This window comes from Nematolebias whitei, chromosome 11, assembly GCF_014905685.2.
Source record: "Nematolebias whitei isolate Nwh7 chromosome 11, NemWhi1, whole genome shotgun sequence".
NCBI classification, from domain to species: domain Eukaryota; kingdom Metazoa; phylum Chordata; class Actinopteri; order Cyprinodontiformes; family Rivulidae; genus Nematolebias; species Nematolebias whitei.
Genome location: NC_056508.1, coordinates 49,702,611 through 49,722,127, shown reverse-complemented (window position 1 = coordinate 49,722,127; position 19,517 = coordinate 49,702,611). Strand labels below are relative to the sequence as shown.

Genomic DNA, 19,517 nt, shown 5'->3' with positions numbered 1-19,517 from the left:
GAGGCTTCGTCAGTCTGAGGCCTAGCCATCTGGTATTACCCAGAAGCATTAGTGAAAAGGCCAGACTTCAGGGGTATCTGAGGCAGGCTTGGAACACAAGAGTCAGGGTGGCTTCTGGGTAATACCAGATGGCTAGGCCTCAGACTGACGAAGCCTCTTGGATGAGGGGCGAAACGTTTCTTTTTAACAAAAAAACGAAGTCCAGATGACATGATTCAACCTTTTTTGTTGTTACATACAGCAAAGTTAAGGATAAGTGAGTCTAAAGAGACGTGTTTTCAGAGCAGTCTTGAATAGAGAAAGAGAGGTGGTGTTTCGTAAGTCAGGGGGTAGAGAGTTCCAGAGATGAGGAGCAGAGCAGGTGAAGGCCCTTCTCCCCATGGTGGAGAGGCGGAAAGAGGGTACATGGAGGTGTAGTGAAGAGGAGGATCTGAGAGAGCGAGAGGGGATGGAGATGTGTAGGAGGTCAGATAGGTACGGAGGGGCAAGGTTGTGGATAGCTTTGAAAGTGAGAATAATAATTTTGATGCACTTCAACTGGGACTCGACTATTTTCTCCAGTACTTTAGAAACAAATGGGAGTTTGGAGACAGGCCGGAAGTTGGAAACGACTGAGGGGTCAAGGTTTGTTTTTTTCAGGAGAGGCTGGACAGCAGCATGTTTAAAGGATTTTGGCACCACGCCAGTGGATAAACTACTGTTTACTATATCAAGAATGGACGGACCTAGAGTTGGAAAAACCTCCTTTAGTAGTCGAGGGGGGACCACATCAAAGGGGGAGCCAGAAGGTTTCAAACTGCACATGACCTGCTCTAGAGAAGATAGAGTGATGGGTTCAAAATGGTCAAAAGGAGCTACAGATTGAGGTGGGAAGGATGGGTCATGAGTTGGAGGGGAAATGAGAGCCCTGGTGGTTGCAATTTTTTCCACAAAGAAATGTACGAAGTTGTCACACAGCTCAGTCGAGGCTTCCAGAGGTGATGGTTCAGTGAGGTGGAGAACAGAGTTTAGGGTGGAGAAGAGGACACGTGGGTTGTGAGAGTTTGAGGTAATTATATCAGAGAAGAATTTTGATTTAGCAGCTTTTACTGTTTTCTGATAACAGTGCCAACTCGCTTTAAGTATCTGGAAAGAGACCTGCAGCCTGTCTTTCCTCCACTTTCGCTCCACCCTCCTACATTGCTGCCTAACGGCCTTGGTGATGTCACTCAGCCAAGATTCTGCTCTCAGTTTTGATGTTCTAGTTTTAACAGGTGCAACATGATCCAGAGTCTTTAAGCAGACAGAGTTGAACTGGGATGTCAGCTCCTCAGTGGTGGTGAGAAACACCAGGGGCTGAATTATCGTTTCAGAGTTATAAACATCTGTGAAACGTGCGGCAGTGAAGTGGTTAATGGTCCGAGTGCGACGTGCAGGAATGCACGGCTTAGGAGTTAGATGGGGGAGGGTGAACTCAAACCGGACTGGCATGTGGTCTGAAAAAACATTATCACCAATAACAAGATTATTAACAGTCAAATCATGAGTTAAAACAAGGTCCAGTGTATGTCCACGCTCTTGGGTGGGACTGTTTACATGCTGAGTTAAATTAAATGAGTCCAATAAATCTAAAAAGTCCTTAACCAAGGGCTTCTCAGGACAGCACACGTGCAAATTAAAGTCACCAATAATGAAAACATGATTATATTTTGGTGTGATTTCAGCTAAGAAGTCAGAAAACTCATTTATGAAATCCTTAGATCGAGGTGGGCGGTAGACGAGTGCAAATAACGTCGGAGGTGAATGTCCGAGTTCAAAGACGCTCAGCTCAAAGCTGGAGCGGGAAACTGGGATGGGCAGTTGTTTACAGTCAAAAGTTGATTTGAATATTGTTAATAATCCACCACCGCACCGGCCTGATGGCCGCGGGGCGTTAAAACACAGACTGTTCAGTGGCAGTAATTCCGTCAAGGCGCTGGACTCACCCGGAGACATCCAAGTCTCTGTGATGCAGAGAAAGTCCAGATCGTGCTCTTGAAAGTAATCCCTGAGGATAAAAGTTTTGTTGGTAACAGATCTTGCGTTGACCAAACACATCCGGATATTGTCCAAAGTAGAGCCAGCAGCGGTCTGAAGCGAGATCTCCGGGCAGGGAGGTGAGGAGAGCAGCGAAGGTAAACTGGCACGTCGGCCAGCGGGGGGGGGGGGGGGGTGTCCAGAGGTACGCTGATAATGGTCTAAATAAGCGACTTCAGTGACAGAAAAACTAAGATCCAAAAGTTGTTGTCTGTCATACACAAGCAGAGAGTTGATGTCACAGATGTGAAATGCAAAAAACAAAAATAATCCGAACACTATCAGCAAAGGTGGATTGCAAGCCATGTACACGGGCGCCATCTTACCGGAAGTCCATAACCGGTAGTTATGCTGCTATAGGCTTAGACTGCTGGAGGACAAACTGACCACATTTGTTTCACTCTGCTACTGTCTTTACTTACTCTACTCAACCGGTTTTGTATTTGTAATAATTTTTTCTATCCTTAACATGTGGGGTTTTTTTTGTCTTTCAGATACACCTGGACCTATACCTGGACCTATACCTGGACCTATATCTGGACCTACCATTCTGTGTTCGTCTGTCTCTCGTTCCTGTCCTCTCAACCAGCCGGTCAAAGCAGATGGTCTCTTGTCCTGAGCCTGGTTCTGCTGGAGGTTTCTTCCTGTTAAAAAGGAGTTTTTCTTTCCACTGTGCTTGCTCAGGATGGGAGACTGCAACGAAACCAAGATTCAACTTTTCTGTTGGATTCCTTAGATAGAGAACTTTACTAATTGGCTTTTATGTGAATATTCCTGTAAAGTCCCTGAGACAACTTTGTTGCGATTTGGCGCTATAGAAATAAAATTAATTGAATTGTTACACCATATTCTGTAACCACCGTATATTGTGACCGTAGGGGGCGGTGTTGCATGCACTGTTGCAGGTCACAGAATATGGTGTAACACTGGGTCCAATCACCGAACCAGAACCAGTTTCCTCTGACTTTGTTTCACAAACAAAAAGTAAAAAATATTAATCTCTAAACCTATAAAAACCTATAAACATATTAATCTCTAAAACTAAACCTAATGCACCACAGCTGGCGGTGGTGCGGGGTGGTCGTCCGCCCCACTGTTTTTAGTTTCGTTTTTGACGTGCTGCACGTTTCTTTCACTTTTGCAGCTTAATAATAATAATAATAATAACTAATAGTTGTTTATCCTGTGACTTATTTTCAGTATGATAAATGGAAGGAGCATAATATACTCTCCCAATGTTTTATTGGTCATTTTTGTAAATAATAACCTTTTTTGCAGTTTTTATTTATTTATTTATTTTTGTATCTTTAGATCCTATGATGTCATCAAGTACTCAAGTTCTACTAGAGTTTTATTATGTTAATGTCGAGTTTAAAAATTATGTAGTCGTTCAACCCCTAGTACGAATATACTTTCACTTTGAGCATGCATCAGGATAATTTCACTGTATTCCTGCAAAATGATAATAAAGCTTATTCTGATTCTGATTTACAACAGCTTCATTGGCTTTCCATCCCATATTGTATCAACTACAAAATACTCTTTACCTTCAAATCTGTCTATAACCTCGCTCAGCCTTACCTTTCAAACCTTCTTCACATCGCTACACCCGCTCGTACCCTCAGATTCTCTTCTTCTATTCAGTTCATTGTTCCGCTTGCCCGTCTTGTGACTATGGGGAGCAGATCATTCAGCTGCTCTGCTCCCCAGCTCTGGAACTTACTCCCACCTGATATTCGCAACACAGATTCATTGCCACATTTTAAATCCAAACTAAAAACTCAACTGTTTAAAGTAGCCTATGCACTGTGATTGCAACTGCACTGTCTTATTTAAATCTTATTTTGTACTTATTTTTACTGTGTATATGATATTGTGTCTGTTTTTATGCTAGACTATGAAAGGTGACCTAGAGTGCCAAGAAAGGCGCCTACAAATAAAATGTATTATTATTATTGTTATCTGGTATCTACAGAGTAGACGTTCGAAGTCTACTCTCGGGTAGGAGAAAAGCTGATCTATTACTCTGGGACGGTGTCTTGTGTCCAAGAACTTAGATTTCAAATAAATTAGTATTAACTCAGTTCAGTAATTATTTTCCCCTAAATTTACGACCCAAATTTAACCATTGGATAAATGATGCGTAAACAAAGCGTCTCCCTTTTGGTTAAATTTGCATCGCTAATTTGCCCTGCTGAACAGCTTCAGAATATTACATTTAATACTTGGGCCTTCTATTTTCTTTTGGGTAACCACATCGAATAATTCCCTTTTACCTGTTAATTTCTGCTAAGAAGTATTTTAAAGGACAAGTTAATTTCCATAAACTCCAGTTGTCAAGCAAAGTCATCATTAAATGTAAGCAATAATTAAAAGTCATTTGCTCATATATAGCCAAATAAATGTAATAAAACTGTACACTGAAGTATGTGTTTTATTTATGACATCGGAATTTTTCCATACAAAAGAACTCACTGTAAAGAGGTTAATTTGAGGTAATTAAACAATAACATTTGCTGAGGCTGATGCTCAGACTTTTTCTCTCAAAGCTTTGAGTGGTGCCCCCTTCAAAATAAAATTCATAAGGAGTTTTAATGATAATTGAACCTATCCACTACAACACAAAAGGGCCTTCTCCTACTCCGCTCCCGTTTCCTGGAATATCTTGCAAAAACAGCTGAAGCTCTCGAGCTTGACCTCTCTAAGTGGCTTCAAACATCGGATAAGTTCCTGGAAAAAACCAATGCAGACATATTCCTGTTTTTAGTTTTATACATCGCCTTATATTCTAGCTGTTTTTATTACTTTTTTTAATACCATTTTATTTTCACTTGTCATTCTCAATTTCTATGCATCCTTTCATGATTGTCTATTGTTGTCTGTTGTCCACTGTTGTCATCACACTTTGTTAAAAGCAGGGCTCTTGTAAACGAGTCCCTGAGGCTCAATGAGATTAACCTGTAGAAATAAAGGTTGAATGAATGAGTGTAAAATAATGTGTATTAAACAGCAGCCCGAACATGAGTCTGTGGGGAGCAGAAGGGTATGAATACAGCAGTTTTAAGGCAAGAGATCAGCAGCATGGATAATCCAGGTCCAGGACAAAGAGACATTACCTTCATGTTCCAGAGGTCAGCAAAGAACATCTGGCGCCTCTTGGTTCCCATCGGCGTGTTGTGGAGCGACGACGCCACTCTCTTTGCTATTTGCTTGTCTCTAAACTCCACCCATCCTTCAACAAACTTACTCCTTCTTGATCCAGAGTTCCTCTTCCTCCTCCTCACCTGTCGGTCTGCAGATTAGAACATGAGAGAGATTGACCGATCACCCCAGAGGGACCACAACACTCAACAATAAGTTCATCTGCAGTGATGTCATCAACAACCAGTGAAAAAAGCTTTGAGTGAAAACAGGAGCTGATTGGTTCAGTTTCTGGAGAAGAAGAAGAAAAAGAATACAGCACTGGAAGTCACTGATCAGAGTGTCACAGCGTTACGACTTGCTCCTACCTTCAGGCTGCATGAATATACGTCCGATCTCTCCATACACGGACAACAAGTTTCTCAGGTGCTTGGGGCGGAGCATTGGAGGAATGTGACCTAGGTAGATGATACCTGGATGACATTGCTTTTCGTTCTTCCTCTCCTTTATTTCCTGATCTCCATCACCACCATTTTGGCTTTTGGTGGTCTCCCCCTCCCTCTCTTTGAAACCCTGAGATGTGTCATTTTGATGCTCTGCCTCTTCTTCTCTGTTCATCTTCTTACTACAAAAAAAAAATAATTTCAAATAAATTCATCCATATACTGTACTATTCAACAAAGCAGATTGCTGATTAACGGCAACTAATCAAATGATTATTGCATTGATTACATCATCTTAGCTTCAGGGTCAGATGATCATCACCTTGTTACAAATTCTGGAAGTTACAGCTCATTTAAAGAAACATATATTTTGTTGTTTGTTACATTTATGATCAACAGATCTTAAGCTTTAATTTATTCAGTTATTTTGTGAAACTTCACCTGCACTTTAGTTTTTGTGGTGGATTTATTGATCTATATTTTGTGCAGACTGTTTCAATCTAAATAACAGAAGGATCATTGTAATTTTTATAATTTTAGACAGAATACTTTACTAAATAAAGTAAGTTCTGTAAAATTAACCTGTTTTTTTTATTTTTATATAATACTGCAAAGCAACGTGTTAATTTTGTCAAATGAATACATGATTTCTGGGATTTTTTTTTGTTATATCACGAACTTTATCGTTATCATCAGAATGCTCTGAAATATCACGATATTATATTTGAGCCATTTCTTTTTTTTTTATTCATTCAACCTTTATTTAGACAGGTAGATCCCATTGAGCCTCGAGGACTCATTTACAAGAGACCTGAACCATATCACCCACCCCTACTGGACAGTTTCTTTTTTTTTGCTGAAACGTTTCACCTTTCATCCAGAAGGCTTCATCAGTCAAGGAAACACACAACACAAAACTGATTCCTCCCCCAAACAGCTTACTCCAAAGTGGAACAATGATGATGAAGCCTTCTGGATGGAAGGTGAAACGTTTCAGCAACAAAAAGAAACTGTCCAGATGACCTGACTGAAAATTGTTGGATTGTATACCTGGATTATTGAGCATGGACATTTTAGTACAAAAAAAAAGATCATTCACATCCTGTGTATCAGGACATGATTTGAGACATCATAAAAGCTCTACCAGCAGCACAACTGAAACATGATTACATATGCATTTGACGTCAAGGTGTTGAGATTAGTCTATGAGCGTTTTTTTTCAGATCGGCCACAGTTCTGATGATGTTGTTTCAGCCAGCAGTTCTGATAAGCCTGCACAGAAAGTTCTCTGTGTGTGTCAAGTCAAGTCAACTTAATTTATAGAGCACATTTAAAACAGAACCTGTTGTCAAAGTGCTTAACAACAACAACAATCAATGGGTGTAAAATTAAAGAGAAAAAAACACAATACACTAATAATAATAACTGAAGAATTAATAAAAAGCATTTAAAACATAGGATCACAGAACAAAAAACACTAAATCAACTCGCACTGTGTGAAATGTCTGCGAGAACAGATGTGTTTTTAGCAGGGATTTGAAGTGAGGAAGGGAGGTGTCCTGCCTGATGTTGGGGGGCAGGTTATTCCAGAGTTTGGGGCCCATGACTGAAAAAACCCGATCTCCTCTGAGCTTCTTGTTTTTGGAACAGCCGAAAGCAGCTGATCAGATGATCTCAGGGCCCGAGAGGGAACGTAAGGTTCCAGAAGCTCAGAGAGGTAAAGGGGTGCGAGGCCATTTAAGCATTTGAAGGTCAACAGAAGAATTTTAAAGACTATCCTCGTACGAACAGGGAGCCAGTGAAGGGAGGACAGAACTGAACTAATATCTTCAGACCTACGAGTTCCAGTTAAAAGCCAAGCAGCAGCATTCTGGACGAGCTGAAGACGTGAGATGGAGGCCTGGCTGACCCCAGCATAGAGTGCGTTGCAATAATCCAATCGGGTCGTGACAAAGGCGTGGACTAGTTTCTCAAGGTCAGATCTGGACAACACTGGCTTGAGCTTAGCTACCTGTCTGAGCTGGAAGAAGCTTTTCTGCAGAACAGAGTTGATTTGTTTGTCAAACTTGAAGTCAGAGTCTAAAACCATCCCGAGATTTTTACCAGACTGCTTAAGATATGGCTGAAGAAAGTCCTGGTTGACAGGATCAGTGGCAACAGTTGAGCTAGGGCTAAAGACAATGACTTCAGTCTTCTCATCGTTAAAACTTGAGAAATTTGAAGCCATCCAGGCCTTAATGTCGTCCAGACATTTTAACAGAGGGTGAATGGAGCAAACAACCAAAGAAACCATCTTAGCACCAACAAAACTGGTTTGTTCCACTTTGGAGTAATCTGTTGGGGGAAGAATCAGTTTTGTGTTGTGTGTTTCCTTGACTGATGAAGCCTTCCGGATCGAAGGCGAAACATTTCAGCACAAAAAAAGAAACTGTCCAAATGCCCGACTGAAAAATGTTGGAATGCAGCAAACACTTGTTGGTTTCACAGGCAGGTAGATCTGACAGTCATCAGCATAACAATGGAATGAAAGACCATGTTTCCTCAGGATGGACCCCAGTGGGAGCAAATAAAGTGAGAACAGAAGGTGTCCAAGCATCGAACCCTGTGGGACCTCGCAATAAAGAGGTAATGAGGCGGATACATTATTACCAGCCTTGACACAAAAACGCCTGCCACTCAGGTATGAGCGGAACCATTCTAATGCAGCAACTGTGATCCCAACCCATTGTTCCAGCCGTGATATAAGGATACTGTGGTCAACAGTATCAAAAGCAGCTGTAAGGTCCAGGAGCACAAGTACCACAAATTGACCAGAATTGTTTGATATCATAATATCGTTACAAACCCTCACTAATGCTGTTTCACTGCTGTGGAGTTGCTTAAAACCAGATTGAAAAATCTTGAAGATTCTGTTCTCATTCAAAAACTTGTTTAATTGAATGAAAACTATTTTCTCCAGGATTTTGGACAGGAAGAGAAGTTTTGAGATTGGTCTGAAATTTGAGCAAGTCGAAGGGTCAAGTCCAGGTTTCTTAATTAACGGATGAACTACTGCATGTTTGAAAACATCAGGAACCACACTTGTCACAATACTACTATTTATAATAGTAAGAAGAGAGGGTCCAATCGTGGGTAGAACTTGTTTGAAAAACAACGCAGGAATGGGGTCAGCAGGGGAACCGGAGGGTTTCATCTGACCAACAACTTTGTTTAGAAATGTGTGCGTGCGATAGATGAAGCTTTATCCCTGGTTACCCCTGACCCAGGATAAATTTGATAGTCAGCCTGTCTCCGAGGCCAATGGGGAGTCAGATTCAGATAAGCTTTGATTGTTGATTTTCTTCAGGCAGACAGATTTTTCATCAGCCTTGAGTCCATCTGGACTTTCTGTTTAAAATGGCCTGATTATGGGAATCCATTCCACTGATTGATGTTATGAGTTGCCTTGAAGGTCGAACCCACCATGCTGACAAGTCCCAGAAGCTGAAGGTGGCCTGCGATTCTCACAAATCGCCTACAACTTACGGTTTAGCTCGTAAATCAGCTGATTTTGAATACTCATAGCACGAACCAAACCTTCACACTGACTCGGAAGCTTTGCCATGGCTGAAACTGCTGCCGATGTCTTCTTCAAAAGTCGATAAAACAGAGCCCCGCCGATGCCAAAACGCAGAGTCCCTGCTATCATAAATCCAATTATGTAAGCGTCTTCAACATCCTCCTGAGACAGAACTGAGAGGCCCATCAGCTGCCACACTCCTCACGGGTCCATGACGTACCCCACAGCGCGAGTCTCAGCTGGACACGCAGGTTCTCCAGGACACTATCACATTGTTGAAAAAAATCTTGTCGATAGCGCTGAAAGTCCAGGTTACCAGATCCATAATCTTAATTTACGTTTGGGAGATGTGTACCAGGCGCTTCAGACACACAGAGAACGAAGCAGGGGAAGGGAAAAAACGGGAGAGGAAAGTCAAGCAGCCACCTTGAGCGAGAGCCAGAGAGAAAAAAACTCTTGACTCATTCTTTCAATACTCCAATCATTTTGAACATTTAAAAGTTTCCTTTCACAAAAATACTTACAGGTATATTTTTTCCAATTTGCTTTCCCAAATATCCACTTTCCTCCTACCTTTTCAGGAATCTGTATCTGACCCATCCTTACATACTGACTATAATCTAATGATCACTACCAAATGATTTATTTATTACTTGCCATTCACATAATGGAGAAAGCAGCTAGATACAAATGTTAAATCTAATACAGATTCATAAGCAAAATTAATATTGATTCTTGTCTTTGCTCCATTATTCAAACATACAAGATTTTTATCATCCAAAAATGATTCTAATATTTTACCATTGTAATCTATTTTCTCAGTCCCCCATAGCAGGAACGATGTGCATTAAAGTCTCCACACCAAATAATATTTCCTTTCATTCAGAGAGATTCAGGGAGATTTATTTGTCATTCGCACCACATGTGGTACATGTGGTGGAACTAGATTATGTCCACAGGGTCCCAGTTGCATCCAACAATAAAATGTAAAATAAAAACAGTAATAAGATCTAAGATATGAACTAAGAAAAACATTAACTAAAAATACACTAAGCACTAATAGCATAAAAACAATAAAAACAATACATCGAACAGCAGCACAAACATGAGTCTGTGTGAGCAGATGAGCAGGCATGAACACATCAACATGAAACAGATCAGCAGCAACATGAAACAGATCAGCAGCAACATGAAACAGATCAGCAGCAACATGGTGTGATTTTTAACAGTGATTATCCTGGTTAATTAAAATTTCATATCAATCTCCTCCAGTTGACTTAATTCAATCTTTTTTCAGGGATTGTAAGAATGTAGACTCATTATTTCCTTCCCTTCTGTCCATCTTTCAGTTGCTACATGCTCTAAGGCTCCATCCATCCATCCATCCATCCATCCATCCATTTTCTTTACCCGCTTGTTCCATTTTGGGTCATGGGGGTCGCTGGTGCCCATGTCCAGCAATCACTGTGTGAGGGGCGGGGGACACCCTGGACGGGTCGCAAGTCCATCACAGGGACACATAGAGACAAACGAGACAAACAACCATTCACTCTCTCACTCTCACCTAGGGACAATTTAGAGTTACCAATCAGCCTAACATGCATGTTTTTGGACTGTGGGAGGAAACCGGAGTACCCGGAGAAAACCCACGCATGCACGGAGAGAACATGCAAACTCCACCCAGAAAGGCCCCTGGACCGGGGTTTGAACCAGGGACCTGCTCGTTGAGAGGCATCAGCTCTACCAGTTGCGCCACCGTGCTGCCCGCTCTAAGTCTCCTTTCCTTTCAATTATTTTATATGGAGTACCTTCTTTAATCAAAGAAAGACACCCACCTCCATTTCCTTCTTTTCTTTCAAATCTAACTGCAATATATCCATAAACTGTAAAGTTTAAAGAATCCTTCAAACCGTTTCCTGTTTACAGATTATATCAGGTTTTTCTGTCTGATCATAAATAAACTGTTTAAAATCTGGACCATTTGACAAAAGACTCCTTGCGTTCCACTGCAGGATGAGGATTGTGATCAAAACGAGCCACATGATCCTTCTGGACTTGCTTCACTACGCAGCTCTCTGCTTACATCTTCCCATCGGATGTTCTTCATATCTAAACTACGACAAGCTGCCTTCACAATGATCTGAATTCTTTCTGTCTTACACTTCACGTCTGTTGTTGCTTTTATTACTCCTGCTACAAAAGTCACCATCTTCTTCTTCTCTTCCTCTATTTTCCTTTCAACCATTTCCATAACCTTTTGGATTACCTGTTTCTCCTCTATCCTAGGTTTTCTGTTCGGCTTCTGTTTTTCAGCCATTTTACATGCTTCTGCATATGTTACTTTCTGCACAACTGTTTGCTGCTTCATCACTTCACACCCCCAGAAAGCAAAGCTATGCTCTCCTCCACAGTTGCAGCATTTTGGTTTAACTCTCAACTCCACATTTTCCATATTCATGATCTCCAGATCATCGAGCACATCTCCCGTTTCTTTTACACATTTTAAAAAAATCCAAATTCCTGCCAGTTGAAACATCTCACTGGTTTAGGTGCAAACTCCCTGACACTGAATCTTAGCAACACAAAGAAAACGTCCTTTTCACATCTTTTGTCTCAAACTCCACCAGCACAGTTTCTGTTTCAACTTTCTCTGGACCTCTAGTCGTCTTCTTGCTCATTTTACTTCTTTATTTTTTGCTTTAGATTCTCAACCAGTTCTTTCATATTTACATTTAGAGGTACTCCTACGATGACTCCTCTACTTCCATTATTTCTTTTTTCACCTACTCTTACAACAGTTTTAACTTTAACTTTGCACACCCACCCAATTGTCCTCGCTTTTCCACCTGAACATCTGTACTGCACCCAATCAGAAGATTTCCATCTCTCAGTATTTTTGCATATTTGACTTCTCCAACTTGTGTTTTAAGTGTTTTGTGAACTTCAGTGGGTCCATTTTCTTTACTCCCTCTTCTTCTTCAAATCTTATTATAACATTCATGGATGGATTTTTTGACACATCTGCTCTTTCTTCGTTACCTTCACTATCAGTTCCTTCTGAACGTTCCTCATTTCTTTTTTCTTTCACTAGCTCTCTGTTTCTTTCCACTCTTTCTCTTCTTTTTGACCGTCCATCTCTTCCTCTTCACTATCATCCATGCTATTCCAATGGCTTCTTTCTAATTCTACTGACGCCATGTTCTGACATGAGCCAAACAAAAGTTCAGTTTCCTGCTTCTCTCTTCATCTATGACTACTTGACAGCTCCAACAGAGACTCACTTTACCGCAGTAGTCAGAGGCAGGTTCAGGATTTAGCAGAGTCTTCCACCTTTGAAATTATTCCTCCAAATCTCTCGATTTTGTCCTTTTGAATTTTCAAATCTGCCGCTGTCCTTCTATTGAGATCTTCCTTGCCATGGCAGTCCCCAACAAACTTACAAAAATCAACTCAGACCGGTGGACCCTGACGTCAACAACATGTCGGAGCAGTTATTAATCCCTCTGGCGTCATCAAACTGTCTGACCTGCAACCCTGACATCTTTAAAACTTTACTCACGTGATCAATGAGCTGCTGATCGATTCCTGATCAGTTTCATCCATCGATATCTTTTGAGAACCCAGCTCTTCACATGAGTTACTGGCGCATTTGAATGACGTAGCCGTCATCGGTGGTTTCCGGTTGTTCCCTTCAAAATAAGTTTAAGAAGAACGTCAAAATTCGCAAAACAATTTACAGAGAGGGCAACACCATCTATGCAGCAGCCGATGAGGGATCTAGTGTTTGAGATTTGAGAGAGCACTTTGAGATTTTTGTTAATGAAAAGTGCGTTACAAATTAAATTTATTATTATTATTATTATTATTAGTGGGCCATAACCTCTCTTACTTTGAAAAGACAAACCGGAATTTCTTAGAGGCGAAAGGCATGCCGGGTAACAGTAAAGATGAAGCGACCGCTGTCCAGTTTAAATCTATGTACCAACACGAAAATGAAACTGGGCCGTGCTGGTTTCCAGTACACCTCCGACCTGCATCACCTGAACCCGGAACAAGTCAGCCAAGGTATCGCTTCCCCGAACCCCGTCCAAAACACAGATTTACCTTCATTTTACGGAGCCAGCACAGACACCAGACTCCGTTCATAAAATCATCGATTTAACTCCTCGCTGTTTTGCCGTTGGACTCTGGAGAAACTCGGACCAGGCTCATTTTATATAAATACATAAATAAACGTTTATCAGAGTCAGAGTTTCTTTATTGTCATTCGCACCTCATGTGGTACATGTGGTGGAGCGAAATTATGTACACAGGGTCCCAGTTCCATCCAACAATAAAATGTAAAAGAAAAACAGTAATAACATCAAAGATATGAACTAAGAAAAACATTAACTACAAATATGCTAAGCACTAATAGCTTAAAAACATTACGTCGAACATCAGCACAAACATGAACATGAGTCTGTGTGAGCAGATGAGCATGAATGATCACATCAACATGAAACAGATCAGCAGCAACATGAAACAGATCAGCAGCAACATGAAACAGATCAGCAGCAACATGAAACAGATCAGTGGCAACATGAAACAGATCAGCAGCAACATGAAACAGATCAGCGGCAACATGAAACAGATCAGCAGCAACATGAAATAGATCAGCGGCAACATGAAACAGATCAGCAGCAACATGAAACAGATCAGCGGCAACATTGAAACAGATCAGCGGCAACATTGAAACAAATCAGCAGCAACATTGAAACAGATCAGCAGCAACATGAAACAGATCAGCAGCAACATGATGTGATTTTTCACAGTGATTATTCTAGTTAGAGATTCATGAGTCTAACAGCCTCAGGGTAGAAGCTGTTCCTCAGTCGAGTGGTTCTACACTTAATGCTCCTCAACCTCCTTCCTGAGGGGAACGGGGCAAAAAGTGTGTGTGCTGGGTGAGTGGGGTCCTTCATGATGCAGGTGGTATGTAACCTTGCAACTGAAATATAACCATATGTTGTTTATTAATACAAAACAAATAACTTAGTGACATGTAGTCACTAGAAAATGCTGAGAAATTGTGCTCAAGTTTACATAAACAATTTTTTAATTAATCTTAAAAACTAGTATTGCATTAATCATTGTGTTTGAAACACATTAACACCAGAAACTTGAAAATGAACTCCTGAAGAGAGGTGAAAATGTTTTAAAAATACTGAACATTTTTAACATTTCCACTCTTTTTTTTGAGCAAACCTGACATGCAAATAAAATTAAAAAAAACTCTGTGGAAAATCTATCTTAAAAAATCATTGAACTCGATAATCAGATTTTCTGCCTCTACTAAAAATGCACTGAACAGGTTCATCTTTTCAGGGGCCGTTTACACGGCGCGTATTTTGAGTGCATCCGCAGCTTTCTCTCTGTGGTTCTGCTGATCATTTACACGACACCAGTCCCCCCCTCTTTGAATCCAGAGGTTTCTGAACCCACCTTCCAGATTGGAGGTTTTTCTCTGACCCCCTGCTGATGATGTAAACATCTCCCGCTGAGGCTTTGTGTTAAACCACATGCGCACACGCACGGACCGATGCTATATTTCTATCAACATGGTGGTGGACACACGTCTTTCTGAACTACGACTAATGGAATATATTTTTAATCTCGTAGTTAATCTACGTCAGATTGCAGCTGCTGTGACCAACATCTGTGTTGGAAGAGACACAGTCTGATCCAGTTCTAATGTTGCTGTTTATAGAACGAGGCACGTGCACACGTAGAGTTGCACCATAACATACTTAAATGTGCTAAATAATAAGTTTAATATTAATAAACAGTATTTATGTTAGTGTGAGAGATATAATGAAGCTCTGAGCTAAATTAAGCTATCTGGACATGATGTAATTCAAATTATGTGATTAAGATGATGCTAAACAAATTGCGTGTTATTAAAGTTGAAAATGAAGACATCAGGTTTAATTTTTATTTATTTATTCAACACCAAAAACTGTATGCCACACAAACACTGATAATTAAACTGAACACACTATTAAAAACACGTTAACTGTAAACTGCGTTAATGAACTGGACTCTTGTTTTCATCCTGGATGTACTGGTCCCACGTTGTTCATCTGGCTCGTTCAGGCTGTCACTCCTTTGATTAATGCAGCTTAAAACATTGAATGGATTGAATAAAAGAACCGAGGGGAATTTTAAATAAATAGTTCATTCAACATCTCTCTCTTCGACATCCTCCTGCAGTGCACCTGGGCCGAGCCTCGTTCAGAACCGGTCCTCCTGGTGGAAGGACAGCTTCTTCTTCTAAAAAAGTTAAATCTGGTCCTCTGGACATTCAAAAAACAAAACAAAGCAAAACAACAATAAAATGTAGAAACGTTTCTTCTTTCATCCGAAAGACTTCCTCAGTCTGAGGTGCTGTATTCAGCTCAGTCTCTTAAATAGCACCTTCTCAGAGTGGATCAACCAGTTTTTCTGCTGACAACCAAAACCAGCTGATCACATGGTCAAGAAGGACCATCAGCCTAACAATGGATCATTAGCACACTGATGGCTGTTTACTGTTCACAGAAGGTTGAGTGATACTAGCAATCACAGCATTGTAAGAGGGGGACAGTTGAACCTGGAGGCTCCACCCCTGTTTAATGATGGACGGTTTCTTTTCACAAAGATGGCCTCCTTTACTCCTCTCTCAAACCATCGTTCCTCTCTGTCCAGGATGTGAACATCTTCATCCCTGAAAGAGTGACCACTGACCTGGAGATGAGTGTAGACCTCAGAGTCCTGGCCTGATGATGTTGATCTTTTGTGCTGGTCCATCCTTTTGGCCAGTGGCTGTTTAGTTTCCCCGATGTAAGACTGATCACCCTCCTGACACTGAACAACATACACAATATTACTCTGTTTGTGCCAGGGGACTGGATCTTTGGGATGAACCAGTCTTTGCCGTAATGTATTTTGGGGTTTAAAAGCCACTGGGACGTTATGTTTAGAAAATAAACGTCTCAGTTTCTCTGATACTCCCTCAACATATGGAATGACCACTGGTCTGGGTCTGGGTTCTGTTGTGGATAGAATACCACGTCGTGTTCAAAACGGCGGAGGCGTCGCCCTTCGTATAAAAGATTTATTTGACACAACATGGGTTACAGATATTCAGAGACAAACAGTTACATTAATAAGATATATGCATATAAATGGAGCATTAAGAACAAACCGCCTCCTGCGTGCCTCTCTGAAAATGCTCAGTGCGCGTGCGTCATTCCCGGCCTTTTATCCACGTCTGAGAAGGCTAGCTTCCTGATTGGTTCAGCTTCTGTCGCTATGGTTACGACGTAGCCCGCCCCCTCAAGGACGTTACGTCTATATTTCAGATAAGTTTTGGTTCGGCTTTTGTTTAAAGTTTAACTTGCTATTATACTTTAGGGATATAAAATGATTCGTGCCTAAATTGTTTATGCGTAATAATTAATAACTATTAATTATTACCTATCTCCTGGGTGTTAATTCACTATCTGTTGGAGGTCTGGTGATTCTGTTTTTAAGGCAGAATCATTTTAGTTTCTGTGTCTGCGTTTAAAACCGTTAACACTGTTTGTTTAACATGATTATACCTTAGTGATAACACTGATTTGAAATAGCTGTTTATTTCTAGGAATAATTATATTATCTAACTTATGTTCGTGTTTTTATTTGGATCATGGTTATACTCTTAATTTGATTTTACTTAGTCAAACTATACTGTCTAACTTAAAGAGATGTGTTCTAGCTTTATTTATGTTAATCAGTCTGCTCTCTGGCCTGATTTGATTGCTTGTAATTTATCAAATGTGAACTTGTAAAATTATCTTTAGCTACTATGAGATTATATTTAAAGGTCAACTAGTTAGACTTAGCAAACACTTTCTATAAACATAGTTCAACCTTGGAAGAAAGACACACACACACTTTATATGACCTGACATTTGAGTGCTTGATAGGAATTATAAAAAGGTATAAAATATTAAATCCAACAGTTCCTCCTTTTCACCTGATGGCTGACTGGAGTCCTGTTTGGGTTTCTTCTCTCCTTTCAGGAAGGCCCAGTTAGGATATCCACATTGCTCTAGAGCCTGTCTTGTGTGTGATTTCTCCTTCTGCCTGGCTCCTGAGTTATTGGGGACGCTGTCTGCTCTGTGATATAGAGTCCTGATGACTCCTAACTTGTGCTCCAAAGGGTGATGGGAGTCAAACTGCAAATACTGGTCTGTGTGGGTGGGTTTGCGGTACACCTCGGTTTGCAAATGTCCTCTATCAGAGACTGAGACCTCACAGTCCAAGAAAGCCAACCTGCCATTTTTTACATCTTCTCGTGTGAACTTGATGTATTTATCCACAGAGTTGATGTGGTCAGTAAAATGTTGGACTTCCTGAGATTTAATTTTAACCCAGGTGTCGTCAACATACCTGAACCAATGACTTGGTGGTGTACCTGAAAAGGACGTCAAGAGAGAGGAGTAAAGGAGGCCATCTTTGTGAAAAGAAACAGTCCATCATTAAACAGGGGCGGAGCCTCCGTGTTCAACTGTCCCCCTCTTACAATGCTGGTATTGCTAGTATCACTCAGCCCCCTGTGAATAGTAAACAGCCATCAGTGTGCTAATGATCCATTGTTAGGCTGATGGTCCTCCTTGATCATGTGAGCAGCTGGTTTTGGCTGTCAGCAGCAAACTGGTTGATCCATACAGCACCTCAGACTGAAGTTGTCTTTCGGATGAAAGACGAAATGCTTCTACAATTTTTTTTTTTTTTTTTTTTTTGAATGTCCAGAGGACCAGATTTAACTTTTTTAGATTTTTCTATCTGGATTATTGAGCATGCATCAGGAGTTTTACAAAGTACATTTAAAAACAGCAGTTGTTAACAAAAGTGTTTGCCAATAAAAATCCATCCATCCATCCATTTTCTTCCGCTTATCTGGGGTCGTATCGCGGGGGTAGCAGCCCAAGTAGGGAGGCCCAGACTTCCCTCTCCCCAGCCACTTGGGCCAGCTCTTCCGGGGGAATCCCGAGGCGTTCCCAGGCCAGCCGAGAAACATAGTCCCTCCAGCGTGTCCTGGGTCTTCCTCTGGGCCTCCTTCTGGTGGGACATGTCCGGAACACCTCACCAGGGAAGCGTCCAGGAGTCATCCTAAACAGATGCCCAAGCCACCTCAACTGGCTCCTCTCGACGTAGAGAAGCAGCTGCTCTACTCTGAGTCCCTCCCGGATGATCGAGCTTCTCACCCTATCTCTAAGGGAGAGCCCAGACACCCTGCGGAGAAAACTCATTTCGGCTGCTTGTATCTGAGATCTCATTCTTTCGGTCACAACCCAAAGCTCGTGACCATAGATGAGGGTAGGAACGTAGATCGATCGGTAAATTGAGAGCTTCGCCTTTTGACTCAACTCTCTCTTCACCACGACAGACCTGTAGAGGGCACTCTACCCTTTTCTGGCTCAAGACCATGGCCTCGGATTTGGAGGAACTGATCTTCATCCCAGACGCGTGCGTCACATTCGGCTGCGAACCGCTCCAGCGAAAGCTATAGATCGCAATCTGATGAAGCCAATAAGACTACATCATCTGCAAAAAGCAGAGACGCAATCCTAAGGCCACCAAAATGGATCCCCTCAACACCTTGGCTGCGCCTAGAAATTCTGTCCGTAAAAGTAGGACATGTCCTTTTTTGTAAAATATATTTAATATTCTATACTGAATACAGATTCATTTCAAAACACCCCCGTTTCCTTGGCAACACTCCCCCCTTTACCTTGCGCTCACACCTCCAATTCAGCTGACTTGCTACAAAGTAGCAGTAGAAGTACAATGTGTAGCAGACATGTCACATGCAGACAGAGTTGTACACCTGCAGCAGAAGAGTCACATGTGCAGGAGAGCTGAACACTCCTAGAGGCACATTTGAGAAGTTCAAAAAGCGTTCAATACAAAAACAACTGGACTTTATTTGTAACAGAAGACGTTTCGCTCCTCATCCGAGGAGCTTTCTCAATTCAAAGAGCAGACAGTAAGAGATTCAGGTTATAAGCCTGAGTGAGATAAGACACACACACATGTAGATTGGCAATTCACACCTAAACAAACTTAACAGTAAGAGTCTTTTGTTCCTCTAATTCACAGACGAGGCCCCTCTGTTTCCATCAGGTGTGAAAACTGGCTGGGGATCTGTTATAAAGTTGCATTATAGGTTTTTGAAAGTGGAAATCTGAGGCCTCCTCCTCTGTTAAGAGACGGCTTTTCTCTTTTTACATAAATTGCTTCCTTCACCCCCC

At 41.3% G+C, this 19,517-nt stretch overlaps 2 protein-coding genes across 2 annotated transcripts in view; one reads left to right on the top strand and one right to left on the bottom strand.

Moving 5' to 3' along the window:
- The window catches only part of abt1 (activator of basal transcription 1), a 50,635-nt gene extending 37,770 nt beyond the window's left edge, over positions 1–12,865 (bottom strand). The window contains exons 1-3 of the mRNA XM_037684447.1: positions 12,758–12,865; positions 5,565–5,821; positions 5,172–5,347 (exon numbers count right to left, since the gene is read on the bottom strand). Coding sequence (XP_037540375.1) covers positions 5,172–5,347; positions 5,565–5,821; positions 12,758–12,801 — 477 coding nt within the window. The 5' untranslated portion in view covers positions 12,802–12,865. The remainder of the gene's footprint in view (positions 1–5,171; positions 5,348–5,564; positions 5,822–12,757) is intronic.
- A 254-nt stretch (positions 12,866–13,119) lies between these two features.
- LOC119417234 (DNA repair protein RAD51 homolog 3-like) overlaps positions 13,120–19,517 on the top strand; it is an 18,279-nt gene continuing 11,881 nt past the window's right edge. The window contains exon 1 of the mRNA XM_037684446.1: positions 13,120–13,263. Within this exon, the coding sequence (XP_037540374.1) occupies positions 13,146–13,263 (118 nt within the window). The 5' untranslated portion in view covers positions 13,120–13,145. The remainder of the gene's footprint in view (positions 13,264–19,517) is intronic.